The 23,671-nt window shown below is 36.3% G+C and overlaps 1 protein-coding gene and 1 pseudogene across 50 annotated transcripts in view; one reads left to right on the forward strand and one right to left on the reverse strand.

Moving 5' to 3' along the window:
* The window catches only part of ABI2 (abl interactor 2), an 84,931-nt gene that overhangs the window by 14,055 nt on the left and 47,205 nt on the right, over window positions 1–23,671 (reverse strand). For 10 of the 50 annotated variants that reach the window (XM_045851844.1, XM_045851760.1, XM_045851783.1 and 7 more), the window contains 4 exons: window positions 19,499–19,596; window positions 16,240–16,386; window positions 15,396–15,520; window positions 7,915–8,073 (listed from right to left, as the gene is read on the reverse strand). In XM_045851844.1, coding sequence (XP_045707800.1) covers window positions 7,915–8,073; window positions 15,396–15,520; window positions 16,240–16,386; window positions 19,499–19,596 — 529 coding nt within the window. Of the gene's footprint in view, window positions 1–7,914; window positions 8,074–13,986; window positions 14,170–15,395; window positions 15,521–16,239; window positions 16,387–19,498; window positions 19,597–23,671 lie in introns of all 50 variants that reach the window. The other 40 variants (XM_045851747.1, XM_045851537.1, XM_045851605.1 and 37 more) reach the window with 7 other exon arrangements.
* On the forward strand, window positions 13,112–13,276 carry LOC123830044 (annotated as a pseudogene).

Genomic DNA, 23,671 nt, shown 5'->3' on the forward strand with positions numbered 1-23,671 from the left:
TAATTCTTAGATTTTTAGTTTTCATAACTATGAAAGTGGAGGTGCCACTAACCACATTAACCTTGGCAGGTAATGTAGGAAACAGGCTGGGGAATGGCAGGTCAGGGGGAGAGAATGACACAGTAACTAGGATGCAGGAAAGTGACTTAGGCGTAAACCTGGGAGGCAACTGGAAAGTTTGGGTTAAGTCTGCGAGGAAACCTGAAAGGCACAGAGCTAGCAGTGATCAGTAGAGAGGTAACAGTTGTGCTGTGAATAAAGCAGGGAGAAGATCTATAATGAGCAGGTAAGAGTTAAGTAGATAATCCTGAAGAATATCTAGATTTAAGGGACAAAGAATAAGCCTAGAAATTGACGTCTTCCTTCAAAAGATACATTTGGTTATGTTTTTCCCAAAAGTCATACGGCTTGGTAATAAATCCTTAGGTTGTCTGTCTCCCACCCCCTGAAGCCTGAAATAATTGTTGATATGTTCACTATGCCCTGTCTCCCAAACTGGGGTAAGAAGATTCAATGAACAGAGAAGGTAGCACAGAGTAGATCAAACTGAGAAACAGCAGCAGACGGCAAATGGCAATAGAAAAGTGGCAATTCCACGAACGCTCATTATCAAATAAGATGGAAAGTTCCTCTTCTGTTAACAGTGGTCCCAACCTCCCCCGTAACAGAAAAGTAGGACATTTCCCACTTCAGTTATTATTTCTCATCCAAATTAAAAAAAAAAAGACTTCTGATACTCCAATAAATGAATGATTAGGTGCCTTAACTTAAAAAAGTCTTTTTGAAATAATTGTAATAAGTATGTATGGTGCCAGGTGGGTACTTGAATTATCAGGGGGAACACTTTGTAAATTACATAAATGTCTAATCACCATGCTGTACACCTGAAACTAATATAAAAATAATATTGAATGACAACTGCCCCCCCCATAAAGTCTTTTTGTAGGTAGGCTGTTTATTACTTTTTTAAAAAGATGAGTAAGTTTTATTTCTTTTCTAGTTCTGAAAGTGAAAATATGAGATCATGGTAATTTTAAGAAGGCAGAGATCGCTGGAAAGCAAGGGGCCCCATTCAGGCAGGGGATCCCAAACCCGACACAGAAGCTCTCCTTACCGTGCCGGAGAAGGCAGGGGCACAGGGAGAGCTGCCAAGGCTGCAGGTTAACAGCACCATGCCTTCTGCAAGGCAGAGAGGAGTCAACAGAGAAGGCCCAGGGCTTCAGACACACTGCTAACGAAGGCACTACAACCAGCCAAGCCTTCCCAGCAGGAAAGGGCTGCCAGAGGAGACTCCCTGCTAGTAGTCTTGCAGGAGTGGGGTCAAAGGCAAATATGGCTGACATTAGCCCTCATGTGTTGGAAAGCTGGACACTCCCATTGGCTTCTGGATCACAGGGGATTCCTGGAGAGAGGACCTTTCAAAAAGGACACCAGGAGAAGCTAGCTTGCTCTCTGGGCTCTCTCTTGGCTCTTGGCTCTTTAGCTTGGGACTTTTGGTTGCACGTGTGCTTGGATGCTGTGGGTCTCTAGCCCTTGCCTCCTGCAAGGATGGAGCAGTTGTAGGATGGGAGGGCAGATGCTGGGCCCACCAAGGGCTTAGGCCCCACATGATTGGAAGCCCACTCACTCCTAGAGGCAGAGTCCCACTCTGGGCTGCGTGCCTCAATGGGCTCCAGCCTCTGGGTCACTATGATGCAGTGCAGCATGGCACACAGGTCCTGGACTGCTACATGGAGACAGAGCAGTCCTGAAGGAGAGCTGCTGCAAGACTGCGACTCTGAAACCCATGAATACACATTCCAGAGGGGATGAAGATCTGTTTGCATGGCCAGCTTAAGCTCTAGAAAGGAGAGATGAGGAAATGGGGAACTTCTGGGTATGGTTTTGACTTGTACCTTTTTGGGGAGCAAGAGACGTTCTGGGTCTCGTGGGAGAGAAGGGCTCAGAGCAGGAGTGCTCTGTCCTTCCCCCGCAAACTTGAACCTTGTTAATAAAAACCAGTTCCCTTCAATACAAATCTTCAAGTCATGTATCAAGGCGACTAGCGGCTGAACACCATTGGTGCGTGGTTACAGCAACCCCAGATCTTCCTTAAACAGAATTATTTTACAACAAAACAATTTATGAGTTTTCTTTTTTCTTCAGAGTCAGCCCCAGGGCATGTTTAAAATTAAATTCCAAATGGAGCTTACAAAAATCACCTGAAATTCTGCTTTTCTGCCCAGCGCCAAACCTTCTCTATGACAGTTCACATCAATTCAGATAATATAGCATTTTCTCTCTGGACCATCTAAGTAAGAATTTATCTGACCAGGACTCCTGTGAACCAAAACATCCTACTTTAGAACAGCTTTATCTTCTTTAGAGCTGAGTTGAGAATGAACTATTCTAGCAGTATTTAAGCAGGATTTTGATGAAAGATTTGTTTGCTATATTGTTTTAGTCCTAGGCATCTCATGAACAGGCAAGAACAGGAAGTAACTATAAATTCTCACTTCATTTAGCTAAGATGATTCCTCATATTAAAAGATCCTTTCCCTATGACCACTAAAAGATCTCCAAACTTAAATTCAGTAATGTTATGTTCACAATACACAATTATAAAGTTAATGTGAAGATACAAGCTCACCAAGTGACTGCAGTTCACACAGAGATCTTAAGTAGACCGGCTGTTAGAACTACAGCTTACCTGCATGTAGAAGCGTGTAGGTACAGAAACAGTAAAAGGCTCTGCAGGCAAACCAAACTTAGAAGATGCATTCGTGCTGATAAAACAGTCTTTCCAAGCATGACCTTCCTGGTTATTTATAAAATCCTGTGTAGCATAATGTTTGAGGCTTAAGTGTTTTAAAATGTCCAGTTCAGAGTTTTGAAAACAGGCTTTTGTGTTTTATTTTTACAGCTTTATAAATACTGAGAAAATTAAACAAAATAAACATTCTAAATATTACTTCTCAAACTATTAATCATTGTTAGAATATTACTGTTAGAGGCCATATAGATTTGATAGCCCATTCAAATTTAGTTGCTTATATTTTATACTCCAGTGAAGGAAATAATTTAAGCAATTTATTTTAAAAGTGACATATTTTTTAAATGTGAACAGCAACTTAGAACAAAGATAGAGTATCTAAAAGTGAAATTAGTTAATCATACTCAGTAAGGGGAACTTTTTTGGTAAAAAAGAATATGATTACCCAGTATTATCAGTCCTGTAGTCTCAGAAGGGCTAAAAGAATTGGAGCATTTTTGTTACTCCTTGTCAAGTAAAAAAAAAAATCACCATATACTTGTTATGCCAAGAAAAGTAGCAGATTAAGACACAGTTTAACAACACAGCTTGTGTTTAATAATCAGTGTAAAAGGTCTATTTGGTTTACTTGATCATTTGAAAATGTACTTACATCTTTCAGTTGCTATCTTGCTTTTTTGTTTTCAACCGTTTTCTAACAAACCCCAAAGACTGCCCAAAATGAGGACTTAAAAATAGCTTCTTACTACTGCCCCTTACTCATACTGGGCTTAAGCCCTTCCACATTTGTATTCTTCTTGATACTTTTGGTAATTCTGTAACTTAACTATCATTTTAATGTGGTATGGCTTTTCTTTTGCAATTTTACCAACCCAATACTGTTTTTCACTGGTTTTTTATTTTTAGTTGCTTTTAATAATATTCAGAGGTTAGAGCATGACATTTTCCCTGTGCAAAATAACATTCAGAAATTTCTTTATCTCATATAACTGTATACAGTCACAGTTCTTGGGACCAACATTCTACTTTATGAATTAGGGGGGTTTTTTAAGTTTTTGTTAGAAAATATGAGCAATAAAGTATAGGATATCTTTTACCAAAGTCTTAGTATTTAAATACCACATAATTGATTCTTTACAATTATAGACTGAATGTTTGTGTCTTCCCAAAATTCATGTTTGAAATCCTAATTCCCAATGTGTTGGTATAGGAGGCAAAGCCTTGGGGAGGGGATTAGGTCATGAGGGTGGAGCCCTCATAAACGGGATCCGTGCCCTTGTAAAAGAAACTCTACAGAGCTCGCTCTCTCTTCTACCATGTGAGGCCACAACATGAAGACAGTAGTTTGCAGCCCAGAAATGGGTTCTCACCAGAACTCAGACCATGTTGGCACACTGATCTCCGACTTCGGGCCTCCAGAACTGTGAGATGTTTCCGTTGTTTATAGGCCTCTTCTCTGTGGAACTTTGTTATAGAAGCCCAACTGAGACACTTACCAAACTAGGTTTATATATGTATATTTGTGTGTATGTATTCTTTCTTTATCACCAAAGTGCTTCGTATTTATATTTAAACACTGTTAAAACTTGTGATTAGCCCTACATTTTGATGACCCTCCTCTTAGTGTTGACAAGATGAATGATAAACTGATGTTGCAATTTCTTTGGCTGGATTAGGTTAAGAAATAATAAGAACCAAAGGGTTTCGGTTATGCCCCGATCAAAGTGTTCCTTTCATTACTGTGCTCCTAGGACTTGGCTCCAGACACCTGTGTTCTACATTTTACTTCCTATGTTATAATTCCCTTTCAAACTCAAGCCAGATCTAGTAACAGTGCAGCTAGATTTACATCTTAAAGGAAACCCCAGTGAATTACATTCAGATGAATCCCAGCCTGTCCGCTCACTTCCTCAAATGGACACACCCGTGTCAAGCCTCCAACTGCCGAAAATATGCTCATAAAGCACACCTGGGGTCATTTTGTTAAATCAGAGTAATAGCTACTTGAAAAAGCACAAATTTTCTCACTTTAAATATGAAAAAACAGGGACCACTGTAAGACCAGTGGAGTAATACATGAGGCTTATATGATATTATAAAGCAAATAAAAAAGGTACATTTAATAGCCTTAATATGCTGATTTGCAAGGCATTAAGTCTTGCAAAAGAAGAAAAAAATTTCAAAGAACATATTTTAGTAAAAAATATTTTTAGTTTAGACGAAGCACTCTGATTAATCAACTAACAAGGCTGCAGTTACATTCTGTAAGCAAGCAGTTAGCAAACCCCTGGAGTAGAAAAGCAGAACTTAACAGAGAGATATCAAAACAACAACAACAACAACAACAACAACAACAAAAAAAAACCCTAACTAAATTGCTTCACACATTACACTGAAGGCTCACAATTTCAATTCACTGTACTTTCATGAGCATAAAAAATACTTTCACTAAAATGATTCCAAAGAGTAAGATATTTTTTCTACTTTAATAATACTTTCAAGTATGTTAAAATTAGATGTATAAAGAAAGAAGTATTGAAATAAGTATTAAAACATTTAAATATGTACTTAAACAGCCTTCAAATAATTTCCACTAACAGGGTTCTCATAAGATCAATACTTTGTACATGTACACAGCATGAAATATCCCTGAATACAATGAGTTACTCAAAGAGTTCACTTAGTTTTTTCTGTATGATGGCTCTAGTAGTGCTTAGTTGTCTTTAACTTCATTCAAAACAATTTTGTTAGACTGTATTGTGACAGCTGTCATATCAGCATGCACTTTAGAAAACTTATCAAAATTGGTGAATTTTCGTGTAGCCATTTTAATATTGAAGATGGAAGACAACAGGCAACATTTTCAGTGTATTTTGCTTTATTATTTCAAGAAAGGTAAAAATGCAACTGAAATGCAAAAAAAAAAAAAAAGACTTGTGCAGTGTATGGAGAAGGTGCTGTGATTGATTGAACACGTGAAAAGTGGTTTGTGAAGTTTCTTGGTACTACTGACATTCTGGCCAAATAATTCTTTGCTGTGGGGCTGTCTTATGCATTGGAAGATGTTTAGCAGCACCCCTGGCCTCTGCCCACTAGAAGCCAATAGTGGGAGATGGCCGGCATACTCTCAAAATATTCTAATCAGTAAAATCATTGGTGAAAATGAAAAATGTGTCTTTTACAGAAAAATCTAAATGGACTTTGTGGCCAACCCAGTATGTTCCTGTATATTATGTACAGTTGGTCCCAAGCTGTAACAGTGAAGCATCTCCACCCTAGAACCACCCCATTTTGGGCTGACATCATTCTTCCAAAATTCTGCCAAAGATAAGAAAGGGCATAAGGGTCCTAAGCAATAACTGTCTATTTCTAAGAAGGCCAGAGAGAGAGAACTATGAAATAATCCATATCTAACAAACAGAAGTTTAAAAATAAAAATGCACTTAGGTACAAAATAACTCCTATTCAAATATGGGTTTGGAACACATGACTGAATAGAAAGAAAACATGATTTAATGGATGAAAAGACAGGCACATTTGTCAAAATTATGCTCAAAATGGGTTAAAAAGAATGGCATAGCCAACATCACTAGATGTGATCAAAGATAGCAGAAATATATTTCAAGTAAGGCATGACAGGGTACACTGAATTGAATATAAATACGGCATTTAATTTGAAGAGAGACCCAAAACAGCGAAGGGATCTGAATAAAGGAAAAAAGGACTCATTCTATATTCAACAAATAGTTACTAAGCACAATTCCCAAATTATAACTGTGTAAAAGAATGGCAAAGTCTCAGGCTCTCGTTCACTTTACATTACAATATGGACATTCTCCTTCCAACAAAACAAACAAATGAGAGAGTACGAAGAATATATATTTTTTAAATCTGAAGGTAGGTAGCATAGTACAATAGAAAGAATATGGAGTCAGATAACCTAAGTTCAAATCCTAATTTGACCACCACCTCAGCCTCAGTTTCCTCACCTGTAAAATACAGATGAAAATGATCACATAATTATAAGAATCAAGTAAGATAATAAATATAAAACTATTCTTTAAACTGCGTTTAAGAAAAGGGTTCAGCCCTGACTGGTGTGGTCTAGTGGATTGAGTGCTGGCCTGAGAACCAAAGGGTCGCTAGTTCAATTCCCAGTCAGGGCACATGCCTGGGTTGCAGGCCAGGTCCCCAGTTGGGAGCATGTGAGAGGCAACCCATCGATATATCTCTCGTACATCAATGTTTCTCTCCTTCTTTTTCTCCCTCCTCTCCCTGTTTCTAAATAAATAAAATCTTAAAAAGAAAGAAAAGAGTTCAAATTTCTTCTACACAACTCTAAAGAATAAAACGAGGTTTCACCAAAAGGTAGTAACTACAGTATACAGATTCGAACTCCATAAAATTAAGAGTATATCAAAGATAAAATGGGCTATCCCCTAATATTAGAGGCAGTCACATACGAACTTACTGGCCTCTTGACAAAAATCCAAAACAACATATTAAGTTGGCATACCATATCTACAATAATACCATATCTACATAAATTCTAAGACTTTTCTCTTACCCTTTCTGGAAAATCAAAAATTACTATATAATATTAAATATGTGCCAGATTAAATTTTCTGTATGCATGACGCAACTGAAAGATGATGTTATATCTGAATCTATCTGTCCAAGTCCCAGTATTCCCATCATAGATTTGGTATTTGAATTAACTAAGAGAGTATAACTCCCTAGTACAAAGCAACTTCAAAAATGTCCCTTTTACTTTGCTATTTATAAACTCTGGCTATATATACTCAATTGTCATTATTTGCTATTCATAGAGTAAGTATATCTGATTAAATAGGAAGGAAATATTGTTTACCACAATACACTATTTTTAAAAGCAAATAATCACTAGCATATTCAAAAAGATTCTGTTCAGGAAAATGAAATTCTACAACTTTATATGAGAACCATGTATTGATATTTTTAAAAAAGAAAAAGAACTGGAAAATACAGTATTAGTAACCTTGTATTCATTCCGCCACTTATTAAAAAAATATAGTACTGACCACCTATTATGTGTTAATCATTTGTAATTAAAGGTTTTTTTTTTCTTTGTCACTAAAGGTTATTAACCAGGTACATTCATAGAATACAAATAAATATCTAACCTGGATTCTGGCTATAAAAAGGTCCTCCATTCATCTGATTCTGAAGGCTTGTTTGTGAAGTTATGGAAGGAGGGCGTCTATAGGGCAATGAGCCCCCTACTGTTGGGGGAGTGTGGCGAGAGGCAGGTCTATTCATGCTGTAGAACTGAACAGGATGACCTGGAAAAGGAAAAGAACATAAATCTGCCATTAAAAGAAAATTATCACAGACAATGAAATACTTTAGGTACAAGCATGAATCTTAATAAGATTATAAAAAATAACAATTTAGTTAGCTAACCAAATTAGTTATCTGGCAAAATATGATGCAAGGTGACAATTATCACTCAGCAGACATTATATTGAAGTACAAAAGCAGGAAAATAGGTTCATGATTAGGTCTGGAAAAGCTACATCTAAGCCCTGGCTGGAGTAGCTCAGTGGATTGAGCGCAGGCTGCGAACCAAAGTGTTGCAGGTTTGATTCCCAGTCAGGGTACATGCCTGAGTCGCAAGGCTATAACCCCCAGGAACCGCACATTGATGTTTCTCTCTCTCTATCTCCCTCTCTTCCCTCTCTAAAAATAAATAAATAAAATCTTTAAAAAAAAGCTACATCTAAATAGACTACTAATTAATATTATAATGTTAGCAAGTTAATAATTTGATAGGTTTTCCAAATCATCACAATTAATTAAAATTTATGACTGACTTCCTGACTCCACTCCCCAAATCCACTAAACACTAAAATTAAACTAAACAAATAAGAATGACATTTGGGAAAGTAAAAGAAAAAATGTTTGATACACAGTCTTATTCCAAATTAATGCTAATAATAGTAAACTTAAGGTAGCAAAGCAATTTAAAAAATATTTCCAGCAAAAGGTCAAGTGAGATAAGTCAAACATATCTTTATTGGATCAAAGATATCCATCTCTAAAACCAGGTTATTTCGTCTTAAAATAAGAGTTCAAGAAATTTACAATTATGAAAAAAAGCTAAGACACAAAAAGTGAAACAAAATATATCTTATTTTTAATATCATTCCTGATTCTGTACACATTTATCAGCCATTTCACTGTGTTTTAATCTCTGGGAGTACTTCAATAACTAATGCCAACTGAAGACACTATTTCTTAATTATCCAATTCTTACATTTTATCTTAATTCCACTCCCACTCAAAATCATTCAGCAGGGGGTCTACTATTACAATCAGACAGACAAAGCACTAGGCAGGGGTGTCCAACCTCTTGGTGTCTCTGGGCCAACTGGAAGAAGAGCTGTCTTGGGTCACACATTAAATACATTGCAACATAGAATCACAAAAAAAAATATCATAATGTTTTAAGTAAATTTATGATTTCGTGTTGGGCCACATTCACAGCCATCCTGGGCTGCATGCAGTCTGTGGGCTACAGGTTGGACACCCCTGCAAGAGCATCCAAGAAAGCACTCCAGCAGGTAGGAGAGGAAGAGAGGGAAGGGAAAGGAGAGGAAGAAGACAGAGGGAGAGAAGGAGTAAAGAAAAGTATCAGGGGAAGAAAAGAGGGGGGAAGGAGGTAGGATAAGGTGAAAAGAAGGAAGGAAAAGGAAATAAGAAAGGGCAAGAGAGGAAGGAAGGAAAGGTGAAAGGAAAAAAAAGAACTTTTAACATTCTTCATGTTATTTATGACTGTAAAACCATGATTTTAGTCATCGGTTTACATGACTAAAATTGGTCTTCAGGAACTCCATAAACTTATCAAACCTTCACTCATATAAAGATTATAAAAGCACTCAAGAACCACCATACCATTTTGATTTTGTCATGTGTAAAGACACATGACAATATCAAAACCTAAAAATCAATTCTGTTATATAAAAATCTTGAGTATTAAAGCTTATACATAATCCACTGTCAAGACCCTGTAATCATGGTTGAAAATATAAAAACAGCTCGGGCCAAGATAGAGGCATAGATAGATGATACCCTTCACTTCCTCACACAACCAAAAGAAATATAACCACCAATTTAAAAACAAAAAACAACTTGAACTGCCAGAAAATTGAACTGTATGGAAGTCCAACAACCAAGGAGTTAAAGAAGAAACATTCATCCAAACTGGTAGGAGGAGAGGAGACAGGCAGCTGGGGCAGAGAGGACACACAGCAAGGCAGTGGCTGGAGGACCGGGTGGGCAAGGTGGAAGCTGGCAAACCAGGCAGTCTCACATTCACGTGCAAATAAACCAGGAGGAACAACTGGGGAGTGAGATAGACCTCACAATCCAGGGTTCCAGCATCCAGGAATAAAACCTCAAAACCTCAGGCTATGAAAATCTGCGGGGGTTAGGGTGGTGGAAAAAACTCCCAGTCTCACAGGAAAGTCCACTGGAGGGGCCCATCATGTCCAAGAACATACACAAACCCACGCACCCAGGGATCAGCAACAGGGCAGCACCTGGAAGGGCACAATTCAGTTGTGGGAAGCAGGGGAAGTGACTGAAAGAGGGGCAAGAGCCAAGCAGGCAACATTGTTCCTTCTCTGAACCCTCCCCACATGCAGCGCCACAACCCAGCGAAGTAGGTGCCCCACCCTGGAGAATACCTAGGCTCCACCCCTTACTATGTAACAGGTGTGAAAGACAAAGAAACAGGACTGAAATAAAAGAACAGAGCAAAACCCCAGAAAAAGAATTATATGACAAGGAAATAGCCAACCTATCAGATGCACAGTTCAAAACACTGGTAATCAAAATACAGAAATGATTGAATTCAGTCACCAAACAAAGGAAGAAATAAAGGCTATATAAAGTGAAATAAAAGAAAATATATAGGGAATCAACAGTGAAGGGAAGGAAACCAGGATTCAAATCAACAATTTGGAGCAGAAGGAAGAAATAAACATTCAACCAGAAGAGAAAGAATAAACAAAAATTTAAAAAAAAAATGAGGAGAGGTTTAGGAACCTCAGGGACAACTTTAAATATTCCAACATCCAAATCATAGGGGTTCCAGAAGGAGAAGAGGAAGAGCAAGAAATTGAAAACTTATTTGAAAAAATAATGAAGAAAAACTTCTCCAATCTAGCAAAGGAAATAGACATACAAGTCCTAGAAGCACAGAGAGTCCAAAAGAAATTGGACCCACAGAGGAACACGTCAAGGCACATTATAAAAAAGAAAAGAAGCGAGTTCCCATAAGACTGTCAGCTGATTTCTCAAAAAAAAAACCTTGCAGACAAGAAGGGGCTGGAAAGACTATTCAAAGTCATGAAAGACAAAGCCTACATCCAAGATTACTCTATCCAGCAAAGCTATCATTTAGAATGCAAGGGCAGTAAAGTGCTTCACTGATAAGGTCACATTAAAGGAATTCGTAATCACCACACCCTTATTATATGAAATGTTAAAAGGATTTATCTAAGAAAAAGATAAAAACTATGAACAATAAAATGACAACAAACTCACAACTATCAATACTGACCTAAAAAAAAAAACAAAAAACAACTAAGCAAACAACTAGAATAGGAAGAGAATCACAGAAGTGGAGATCACATAGTGTGTTATCAGCGGGGAGAGGGAAGAGAGAGAATGGAGGAAGAGGTAGAGGGTGATGAAGAGGAGGAAAAAATGGGACAACTGAAATAGTAAAATGAATATACTTAAAAATATGAAAACACATAAACTATCATTTAAAAGGTATATCTCGTCATTTAAATTACCAGATCCAGCCCTAGCTGGTGTGGCTCAGCTGATTGCAGCATCATCCCATAGACCAAGCGGTCACAGGTTCTATTCCTGGTCAGGGCACATGCCTGGGTTTCAGGTTGGTGCCTGGCCAGGGCACGTGCAGGAGGCAACCAATGGATGGTTCTCACATCGATGTTGCTCTCCCTCTTTCTCTCCCTCCCTCCCCCACTCTCTAAAGTCAATAAACGTGTCCTCAGGTGAGGATTTAAAAAAAGGTAAATCACCAGATACAAATAAATTATTGGCATTTTAGTAATTACTCTGTAACAAATTAAAACAAACCAAGGATCATCCAGTTAAAAACATCTAATAACTAACAGCATTGTGCATTTTATATAGTTAGATCCAGTCTAAAATCTCACATGTAAGTCCTCAGTGATTCAGAGACACTACATAAAAGAGACAAAGAGACTATTCTTATCATTAATAAGGCATTTACTTTGCATTTGGTTGAAACCAAAACAAAACTCATTTCACTATCACAGATCTAATGTAAAACCTAAAATAAATAACTTCTAGAAGAAGAAAACAGAACAAAATCTTCATGACCATATGCAAGGCAAAGAGCTTGTAAATATGACACCAAAAGTACAAGCCAAAAAAGAAATAAAATCAATGAATTATCTAAATTTTGAAATGGAAACCTAAGCTTACATGAAAGTCTGTGTACAGATATTTATGGTAGTTCAGTCATAACCATCCCATACAGGAAATAATCCAAATGTCCCTCCCCTTGGAAAGTGATAAACAAATTGTGTACATCCATACAGAACACTACTCAGTGATACTAAAAAGGAACAAAATAATGAAACATGCAACAACACAGATAAATGTCCAATGCATCATGCCAAAAAGCCAGACCCAAAAGGCTATATAACATATTCTTCCATTTGCATGACAGTCTCACAAAGGCAAAACTTGAAAGACTAAAACCAGACCAAGGGTTTTCCAGGGGCCAGGAGTGAAAGGAAGGAGTGCCTACAAAGGCAGCTTGGGGATGTTAAGACTGTTACACATCTTGACTGTAGTTGTCCTGACATCACTGCATAAAATTCAAAACTCCAAGTAATACACATTAAAAAGGGTAAATGTTAGTGTACATAAATTATACCTTAATAAAAAGGAAAAATACATGGTGATTCAAAGACTGTATAAAAAAGATCATGTCCACGTAAATTGTTACTGAGGCATTCACTGACGTGCTTTTTTAAAAAACTAACTATAATTATCCACTCATACAATAAATATTTATTCAGTGTTTATGAACCAGCACTTGTTATTAAATTATAAAAATGCTGATTCACACGTGGGGGTGATTTTTCCTTTGTGGACTTACAATGACTTCAAGATGTATTCTTTACTGACGCAGGAGCATAGCAAAACCCCTTTATTTAACTAGTCTGGCCAAACAGAGCTGCGTGGGGATCAAAGAACAGCCCATGTTTACCTTTACCCACTGTAGAAAGCTTTTCTTAAAAAGTGCTTTTAATCGCTTCTCAGCCTTTTGGCTAAGATCAAGTGTAGTAAAAAGTGCTTTTATAGAAGCTATCCCATAAAACACCACCCAAAATCCTATTGAGTAAAAGTGTCTTTTAATACATTTAGACATCTGGTTATAGCAGCAGTGCTGAATATAAATTCGGTGAAATATTTGTGAAGCTAAGGTGATGTGTGTCCAAACATATACATTTCTGTAATAGATAACTTATTTACTAACCAGCATCACTATTACCGTTGCAAGTATATATTGTGGCAATTAAGCCCTTTTCTCCTTTCCCATAAAAAAAAAAAAAGATTTTAGGCTATAATTTCAGTCAACCTTAAATAACAAGTAAATCTGAAATTCTTTAAAAATCCATTGTGTATGTGTTTCCAATGCTGCTATTGCAAACAACAGGTTCTGTTATAATAAACTTATAGAAACTTTTAAACAGCTGTATCAAATATTTCCCATAAAATATACCTTAGAATTAGTCATAGACTTTTCATTAGTAACTTACCCTGTAACAAACATTTCTAATGACAATTTTTCAAAACCATATAAAAGATAGTGCCACATTAAATTCACAAACCTCTAGTAAATGAAATTCAAGTAATAAAAAGATGTATATTTGTGTTGCTCTATTGGAAAAATGTATGAGAAACTTTACCCTGATTTCCTCAGAATATTTTATTTTGGTCACATGCCATTTTCCAGTTAGTAAATTATTCTTCATATTTATATATACATACACACACACACACACACACACACACACACACAAAGAACAAACAAATGAACAAAAATCATAAAGCCCGAGTTCCAGGTAATAGAAGAGCCAGATGACTGGATTTTGCCTGCCAAGGAATAAGCCAATACTCACCTGTAGGGGGAGTGGAAGAAACAACAGGGGGAGTTGGAGAAGTGAAGCCATCAGCAAGGGTCTGGGCACCCCCAGCAGCTGCTTCAGGGGCAGTGGAGGAAGGGACAGTAGCAGGAACTAGAGGGGCAGGGGCAGATGCAGAAGTAGCAGGAAGGGGAGGAGTACCAGCAGAGCCAGCAGGGGCTGAGGGGAAAGAGGAGTGAGAAGCGGCATTAACGAGGCAATCCCAGTAGGCAGGACTAGAAAAGGCATTAGAGAAGTTAATGTTAGATATGCAGTGCTCAACACTAACCAAAGAATAGAGGAGAGTGGTAAAAAGCAAAAAAGAATAAAGCTTATGTTAAGCGATTATTAGGTGTGCAGCAAGTAATTCAAGAATCCAGGGTAATTAGAGATTTTCTGATTCACTAAACAAGCATTTTTTTAATCTGAAAGCCACTATTCTGTAAGAAAAGGGCTCCCTTTTTATTATAATCTTTAGCATAACATTTTGTAAATAATACAAAAGTAGGCTTTGGCTGGGTACTCAGTTTGTTAGAGCGTTGTCCTGATATGCCAAGATTGCGGTTTCAATTCCCGGTCATATAAGAATCGACCAATGAATGCTTAAATAAGTGGAACAACAAATTGATGTTTCTCTCTAATTAATTACAAAACTAAACAAACAGTGGGAAACAACATCATTCCATCCTGCATTACACAAATAGAAAATAAGCATATATGTTCCAGACATAAATATCTTACCAGGTAGAAAAAAACCACTCAGCGAAACACAAATCTTCTCTTTTCAATGATTTTTGAAGAGGTATTATCTATTTATTAGAATAAGTAAATTAAATATGTAATATTCTATCCCTTTGTCTTTTGTGTCCTGCTTTTAAAACTAAATTTTAACTCTGGTATCCTCAGACTAAATAAGTACATTTTTCTGTGTCAGAGAAAAGAAGGTAGCATTTCAGAGACTATTAAGCTCTGACAGTCCACTAAAGTGAACAGTCAGAACTACTCTAACACTGTCTTTTAACACATTTAAGCATTTAACATGTTTGTCCAATCCTTTGTTACACATACGATTTTCACACTGAGTCCTCTCTCTGTCCCAAGGCATGCACTGTAGTGCCGCTAGCTGGAATTAAACATAGAGCATAACAGTGTGGTACCTGAAACCTCAAAGCATCATATGAGCTACAGCACTGAAAACATAAACCAAATTACAGGGAAGTGTGTGAGCATAAACTTACAAATCAGTTGGTTAAAAATCACAAATGCATAATAAAGATTTCCCAACATATATGGAGTCCTAAAGGAAAATAAATTCTGATTATGAAGAAAGCCCACTGTAATTAAATCAGAAATTGAATTCAAATTCAGAAAGGACAAGTCAAGGTGAAGCACCATTCATGTTTTACCTGGAAAGACACTGGGAGGAGAGGGAGTAGGAACGGCAATGGGAACGCCTACACTCCCACTTCCACTGTTCTCACGACTGCTGCTCCGACTACTTGGGTGGCTTCCTCCACTACTCCCACTGCTGCTAAAGAAACAGGAACCACCAAAACATGAGTATTATATACAGTAAGATCTCCAGCATTTCCCAACATTTTGCAAAATGAATATAGCTACAATAAAAATAATTCAAGCCGTCCACTTCAAATATGAATTTATTAGTAGGGGGAAAAGCTGACTTCAAGAAACTTGTTTTGACCACCCTTGAAAAAGCCTCTATTAAAGAAATTAAGAAAGAAGAAAAAAATTGATGAACATAAATGATAAATGATGGGTTCAACACATAAAAATAATAATACTTCCTTTTACTTCAGTTTAATACCTGTCTGAAGAAACTCCTTTTATAATAAAACATAGTTTTCCTGAACACATTATTTAATTTTATTTGTACTATCCTGATATACTATCCCATATGAATGTTTTCTTGCATATAGTTTTTCATCTGTAAAGTTCCACCAAAAAACAACTTGAAATTTCCCATATCTGGCCCATAATTTTTTTAAGGTCAATTATAACTATTAATTTTGCAGAGAAGTTTGCACTGAACATGTCTTTTTCCCCCAACTTCCTGACTGCTCAAAGTTGCATCAGAACAGGAGGAGAGAGAGGTGGAATCAGATGAGGTTTGGGAGAGTAGAGTGAGGAAAAGAACTTAGTGCTTGGAAAATGAGAGAGATTTAACTGAAGTTATCTGAACAAATTATGGTACTATGACCATCACACTTTGCGCTGAGGTAGAGAAAATACCTGTAAGTTCGATTTCTTTGATTCACAGAAGCTGTCCTCACAGGGCTCTGCTGCGAGGGAGCCATATTACGGGTTGGGCTAGGTACGTAATCATTTGGTACCACTGGAGGACGCACTGGCTCCAGTGTGCGATAGGGGGAGTGCCGCCTACAAAAAGAAGAGCGTATGTATCGTGTGATTAGCAAGTTTCGGCACAATCAATTCAAAGAGTTGCCAGTAGTGAAATACGATTTGTACTTAGAGATAGAAAGATGTGTTTTTACATAACCCAGCTACCAATTTCAGTCTTTCCTTAAGTATCACTTCTCTGTCATTAGGGTTTTGATGAGTTATTTTTTTAGTCTCCAACCTCATTTCCCTGTGCTAATGCAATTTTGTTCATTCATTCTCATTGAGCATAAAGATTTTACCACCAGGTAAGCCAATGTTTCCCAGACTCTTTTTTTTTTTTTTTTGGTTGAGTTCAAGTTACTTTAGTATCATGTCAAAGTCTCCCAACTGCATTCCATGAATGCACTAATTAATTATCTTCCTCACCCCTCTCTCCCTAACCAAAGATACTCAAAGACAGGCTCCACAACCCCCACACTGATGATCATAGCAATTATAACCCTGAAATTCCTTTTCTATATACTAAATACACAGAAATTAAACTATATCTACACATGAAAATAACTTAATCTCATCTTCCATGCTCACCTCACTTCCTCCTTTAACTTTCACCTTAATCTCTTGCCTTTTACTCTCCCTCAGAGTTCAACATTTAAAAGGAAAATCAGACAAAGACTACCTGTTTCTAAATGAGGTTTTATTAACATATTTCTCTTTTTTCCTTCAAATTTCCTTCTAAAGGAAGAGAACAAGAAGAGTAAGAAAGGAAATATTGTTTCCCAATTCTTTTTTTGTGTGTTAACATTTAGATAATTTAAATTTCTTTTATTTTTTCAATTAGTTTACATTCAATGTTATTTTGTATTAGTTTCAGGTGTACAACACATGGTTTCCTAATTCTTTATGACAGTAATAAATACTCAACTGACATTTTGCACATGAGATTCTGGTTTTTAAAAGAATAAAAATTGGGATCTCAAAATGTGAAAATTAAAAAGCTTTCTTCTCCTGAAATGACGTTGCTCACTTAACTTCAAATTTCTCAATAATTCACTCCCTCAAAGCTTCCAAGGTTTCTTTAAATACTGCTCTGCTGGGTTATTCAAATTATGGTTCACCAATTTTGGGTGAGATCACTTTGCATTGACCCATCCACTCTACCACCCTCAAAATCTCTTGCATAAATACATACATACATTAATAATTACAAATAGCCCTGTCAGGTGTGGCTCAGTGGACTGAGCACTGGCCTACAAACGAAGGGTCACTGGTTGCATTCTCAGTCAAGGCACAGGCCTAGGTTGCGGGCCGCGTCCGCAGTAGTGGGTATACAAGAGGCAACTGATCATGTATCTTTTGCACACTGATCTTTCTCTCCTTTTCTTCCTTTCTTTCCTCTAAGAGTAAATAAATAAAATCTTTAAAAATAACTAACTAAATGAATGAATAAATAAATAAGGGGCATTAGATGAGATACTGGGCAAAGGAAGAAGGAATGTCAGGACCCTGCATTTAAAATACTAAAAAGAAGTTTTGGCATCTCTGAAATTATGTTGTAAATACTAAAAAAACATAAAATAGAAACTGATTAATCTCTAAACATCTGCTTTCCAGACAATTTCTCCCAGACAAAAAAATGTTCTGTGTTTCAACGTTCTGTTTCGAGCCAAGAAAAAAACCCTTTGCTGGCTGAGAACTATACAGTGAGGAAAATGATAAACATAAGATAAAACACAAGGGGCACAGTAACAAAATACGGTGGCTACGCAGAGACTGCAAAAAAGGCCAGGCTGTGACCATCAACCAGCATGTGGTGCTCAGAGACTCTGAGGACCCTGCAAAACTCTTACTACTACACAAGGAAAACAAATACTGGCATATGAGGAAATCTTCAAAATTTGAGAGTAAGAGAAAGTTTTATTTTATTAAAGACTACAGTGTGTTAGCTTGCTAACAACCCTGATTTAAAAGCTAAGAATCTCTTAGGTACGATACATGATCAAATAATAGTAGACATTTACAGGAAAATAAGGAAAAGTCTTCCTCTTAATCTGTCTACTCTTACCACTGCAAAATTATACCCTAGCATGTCATCTACATTCTACCCTGAAGTTTACATTTTATTTGATTTACTAGATTCATTCTTCTCTAAGCAGAAATTTTTTTGTCCACCCCAAATAAAATCCTATTCCTGGCTAGAATTCATTTTTATTCTTTTGTTTCCCATTGTCTTTACTCTAACCTCTTCCGACATTATCCTCCTTTTTACCCCTACTCATCTTTGTCTTGTTCTGATCCACAACACTTGATTAGGTTTTTTGTGCTTTTCATTTATGTCAGATTTTTTTTTTTTGGTGAGGGGGCCAAAAACAAGTTTGTCAATTAGAAATTTCTAAGCATAAATCATAAAGCCAATGGTTGTTACAGCATTTTGTCTTTGTTTTATACACTTTTTAAAAAATCCAATTGATGATAGTGACTCTGAAAAGTTGATAGACAACAGATATTACCCCCTTTTACAGATGAAAAAGCTGAACTGCTAAGAAGCTGACTATGTAAGACCATAGAGCAGGAGCAGAGCTGGACCACAATTTGGCCATCTGGCTTCTGGGGTACATTATGCCCATCTGATCACAAAACTCCACGATCAACCCACTTTTTGTACTATGATGCTACAGAAGAAAAGGCAACCTTTTCTATTAATTAACCATTTCTGCCAAAAGTCAAATCCAGAACCCACCTCTATAGATCCAAATTGAAGCTCATATTCTCTTAAAGTGAGATTACCAAATTTTGTAATCTATACAATGCTCTTCAGAGGAAGTCTAAATAATAGCCAACTATAATACAAAAGACTAAAACTTTTATGAAAATAAGAATTATGAGTGCAATTTATAGTAAAGCATGAACTTGGACTAGTATTTTATCTTAAATGCAAAATTCATTAGAAAAATAATTTCTAAACAAAATCTTTTTAAAGTATAAAAATGTTTCCCAGGAAAAGGGAAAATTACACACAAAAAAGATAATCCTAGGAACAAAATGTTCTCTTTTCAAGTATTAAAAAATAATTTAAGTATAAGTAGTGTTTAGTTTTCAACAACACTACATGAAATAGTTGCCAGTTATTACATAGTTATATACTCACCCAAGGGTCCCTTTCCCTGACATAGGGGGGCTGGGGGGTTTCTGAGTTGGAGGTGTTGTACGCGGCAGCCCACCCATCTTCATATTCTGGGTACTCACCTAAAAAATTTTTAAGAAAAACTCAACTTGTATGCAGCAAAACAAAGTGCCACTTTGGGGAAATAACATTATGCTATTTAACAAAGAAGGGGAAGGTTTAAATAGCAAAAAAATTAGAGGCCATGCATTTCATATGCAGTATCTACTCTATATTATTCTACAGTTGTACTCAAAGGACTCTTCCTAACATGAAATTTTCAAATAATTATAAACTTGTATGCAAAGACTTTATTTGCCATTAGGCCATCACACCAACAGATCACTGGTTGGACTATTTGATAATATATTCAATTTGAAATTAAATAGGATAACTATAAAAACCTTAAATAATAAACTTAGTCAGACTCAATGATGCCCTTAAGCAAGTCCTTGTCTTTCTAGAGAGTAAGTATATCATACAAAACAAAATACATGTTTCTCAAATAAAATAAGCAATTACGGTGTTGCTCCATTGTAACTAGAGAATATAAAGTTAAATTGCATGATATACCTATAAAATTTTAGTTTTTTAAACAGCAGATCAGCCTTATAATTCAGATTTCTTTAATGTTCTCATATGAAGGAATCACCTACCTGTAAACTGCCAGAAATTAAGGCATGTTCCTAAACATCTGCACTGGAATGTTAGGGCTGAGCTATCCCATCCACCTGTGAACAGTACAGGGACCACAGGCAATGTCCTAGTTCCAATGGGAATTAAACCCATTCTGGCCCAAAATGAAGATTAATTCAATCACAGGAAAGATGGAAGCGACACCGTCCCAAATCTGAGCTGGGCCTTACTCCTCACTACTCTAACCCCAACTGAAAGTGCAAATGTAGAAAAGCTGGGAGATAAGGGAACAGTGATGCCACAAAAGAAGTATGTCAGCATTTATGCAGAAAGCCCTAAAAATCTGGATATTTTAAGGAGCTATGAGAAGTCATTCACAAATATAATTCAAATGCAATCTCAAACTGTTTGAGATTACCAATGGGTTTGAGTTAATGTTTACCATATAGGTTTATGCCTGATCATATTTTCAGCCCCTCATATTTTGGAGTGTCAAACACTTCAAAAAAGGATTAATAAGAATGTCTACAGTATTCAAATTATGCTTGTAAAATGAAATTCCAAGATACTACACCAATGAAATCAGAATACATTTCTATATGTAATTTCAAAAATAAAATTTTAAGAAAACAAATTATAATTGTATACAGAATACTGAGGCTATCAAAACTACATAGAATTTTTTAAAATCCTAAAATATTACTTGTCATCTGAATAGGTAAGAAATGATATTAAGAAACAAACTCTTCAAATGAACAGCCCAGTGAGCAAGTTGTGTGTGATGATAAACCAATCTTTAATGACAAATGTCATTACCTTTGTCATACCTTTGAAATGTCAGTATTTTTAAAGAGAAGCATTTATGGTAACCCTTTTGTTGTTGCTTTTTAACAACAAATATAAAACAAACTAGTTATCAAGTAAGAAAGAAGATTAACTTATCCTTGCTCTCCCCCTCATTAGTAAGCAGAGGGGTATACTAATCATATCTTAAAATGAAAATGTCAGAAGATTTTTTTAAAAATCAATCCACATTTGGGGAAAATTTTAGGAGTAATATGACAACCAATAGCTTTTAAAACAATAAATTTTAATTTATGACACCAGAAGATTTTTTTAAATTAGTAACCAAAGTCCTTTAAGCTCAACCTTAAACAACATAAATCCCAAGGTTACTTCAAGTGATGAAGGAGAAGTAGGTGAACCAAACACTAAACTACATCCATTTGCTATAAAGGAAGAAAGAGGATCAGGAATAGGAAAAAAGTAGAAGAGAATTTTATTCTATACATGGAATAGCTAAAATACTTGAAAACAGCTTTCCAACTCTGATTTAAGGTTTTGGTATGTAAGGCGTTTTTGTTTAAATTGCAGTATCTTCTTTAAGTCTTTTAATCTAGCCCTCAAAATATAAAGTACACAATTTATAAATTAAAATATGGTAGACATTTCTATAAATAAAATTTGCTGCATTTCATATTTGTAGAATCATCATATGACTGTATCTGTTTGGTTAATGAGGTTTGAATAAGTAACTTCAATCACTGAAGAAACCAGAGTCCCTATAGAATGTTGAAAAAAATTTATAATTATATTTCACTAATACTGTGCTACCTTTATATTAAGCAAAAAGAGTTTTTGTAAACGGCTTCTATGCTAAGTAAAATAATAAATATACTACATAGAATATAACCTGCCATCTAGTTTGAGGAAAAGGGAAGAGAACAGGAATAATTTCCAAACAAAATTTAATTTTTTTAATCAGAGGTGGGATTTGTATTAAAATCAAAGTTAAGAAACTATATTTTAAGTCTAAAATATTCTTATAAAATATTTTCTGGATAGTCATCATGGTACTAAAAACTATTTTGAAGAAAGTTTATAGAGGAAAATAATATTTCCTGACAAGAAACAAAACACACACAACTAAGCTATGTATGTGGTAAAGAGGAAGAGAGGAATGGAGAGGGAGAAAGGAGGGGGGAAGACTGAGAACACATGTACCACAAACACAGAAGAAAGAAAACAAAATAATTCTGCACCTAGTTCATAATAACAATTCCACATGAAACTTAAAAAATTGCAAACATAAGCAGAACTATCTATCTGGCACTTAAATGTGTAGTTAATGGTCCTGAGTCATGAGTGCGAGTGCCCATTACAATTTTCGCAGTTTTATTTGGGAACTGGAAGAATGAAACTTTGGTGGCTGGTTGCAACAATAATTTAATTATGTGGGTATTTTTTGATTCCATAAAGGGGAAAGTCATCACTAAGAGCTAAGTAAAGGAGGTATTAGGCACAAGGAAGGAAGAATGGTAAGAAAGGTCCCAGGGTTTTTTCCCCTCCTAGAGAGAAACCCTCAAAACAGAAAAAATATTCATTCAGGTGATGAAGGTTAATGCACGGCCACAGCTCAAATACTTTCCCACTAGCCTGTGACTAAGGAATACATATAATACAAGGGGTAGCAGCAATTCCTTTATGATCAAAGAATGGTCTGGTCTCCCAGGCTTTGGAAAGAAATCTCTACAACTAGCACTAACCATCGGGCCAATTCTAATGCCTTACTATTTTTTCTACAGTGCCCCTCCCTTTCCTGCTCTAACCTTTTTGGATACGTTCAATACCTCCTTGAACCCTGACATATAATACAATGCTCATTACAAATCTCAGTGCTTTCAAGTACCCTGCGAACTTCAGTATTTCTTATAAAGCTGGCCAGCCAGGTTCAATAAGGACATCGCCTCTGCTACTAAAAACAAAAAACAAAACACAATAATGACAAAAAAACAAACAAACAAAAAAAACACAAACCTATTGACAGGTGACCTGCTGTGATATAACAGTGGCACACACATTTTTAATAATACCTGTGATACATCCCTCATTTCTCCACCACGTACCACCTACCCGACTACTAGGTACAAGGGTAAGTGATTATAAAAAATAAGTGGGACACCAGAGGTAACACAAAGGTCTATAAAATGATTGCTTCTAAAGAATTTATAGTATTTTGGAATTTGTAACTCGTATGTTTCAAACAAAAAGGACTGATAATTTCTACAAATTATATAGAAAACCCTCCCCCCCAAGAAATTATCAATGTGAGGAGAAATAGCTACAGAAGGTTTCATAGGGAAAAATCTGAGCGGGACTACTAAATTAAAAAGAGCAGGATTTAAAGAGGAGTCATCTCCAGAGGAGCGCGTCTGGATGTGGAGTGGTGAAGATGGGCAGGAGGAAGCTGTGGTCAAGCACCCCTGGGCCTTCATCGCTGTCCAGTACTGTTTCCCTTTAGTCCCACCCAGGACATAATTCTTTGGCTTCCTAGAAATCTCTATCCCTCTCCTCAGAGAATGTATGTTCCTACTTCAATTCTCATGGCTAGCAGGAAAAGGACCAGGAGACCCTATACAGGAAAGTAAAGCTGAAATCGGGAATTCGAGTATGAATTCAGGAGAGAGGTAAAATGTACCAACCGAATTAGAAAGACAAAAAGCCTAAGGTGCCAAGACTCCA

This window comes from Phyllostomus hastatus, unplaced genomic scaffold (genome assembly GCF_019186645.2).
Source record: "Phyllostomus hastatus isolate PE091 unplaced genomic scaffold, TTU_PhHast_1.1 phas_contig_137, whole genome shotgun sequence".
In the NCBI taxonomy this organism is placed as follows: Eukaryota; Metazoa; Chordata; class Mammalia; order Chiroptera; family Phyllostomidae; genus Phyllostomus; species Phyllostomus hastatus.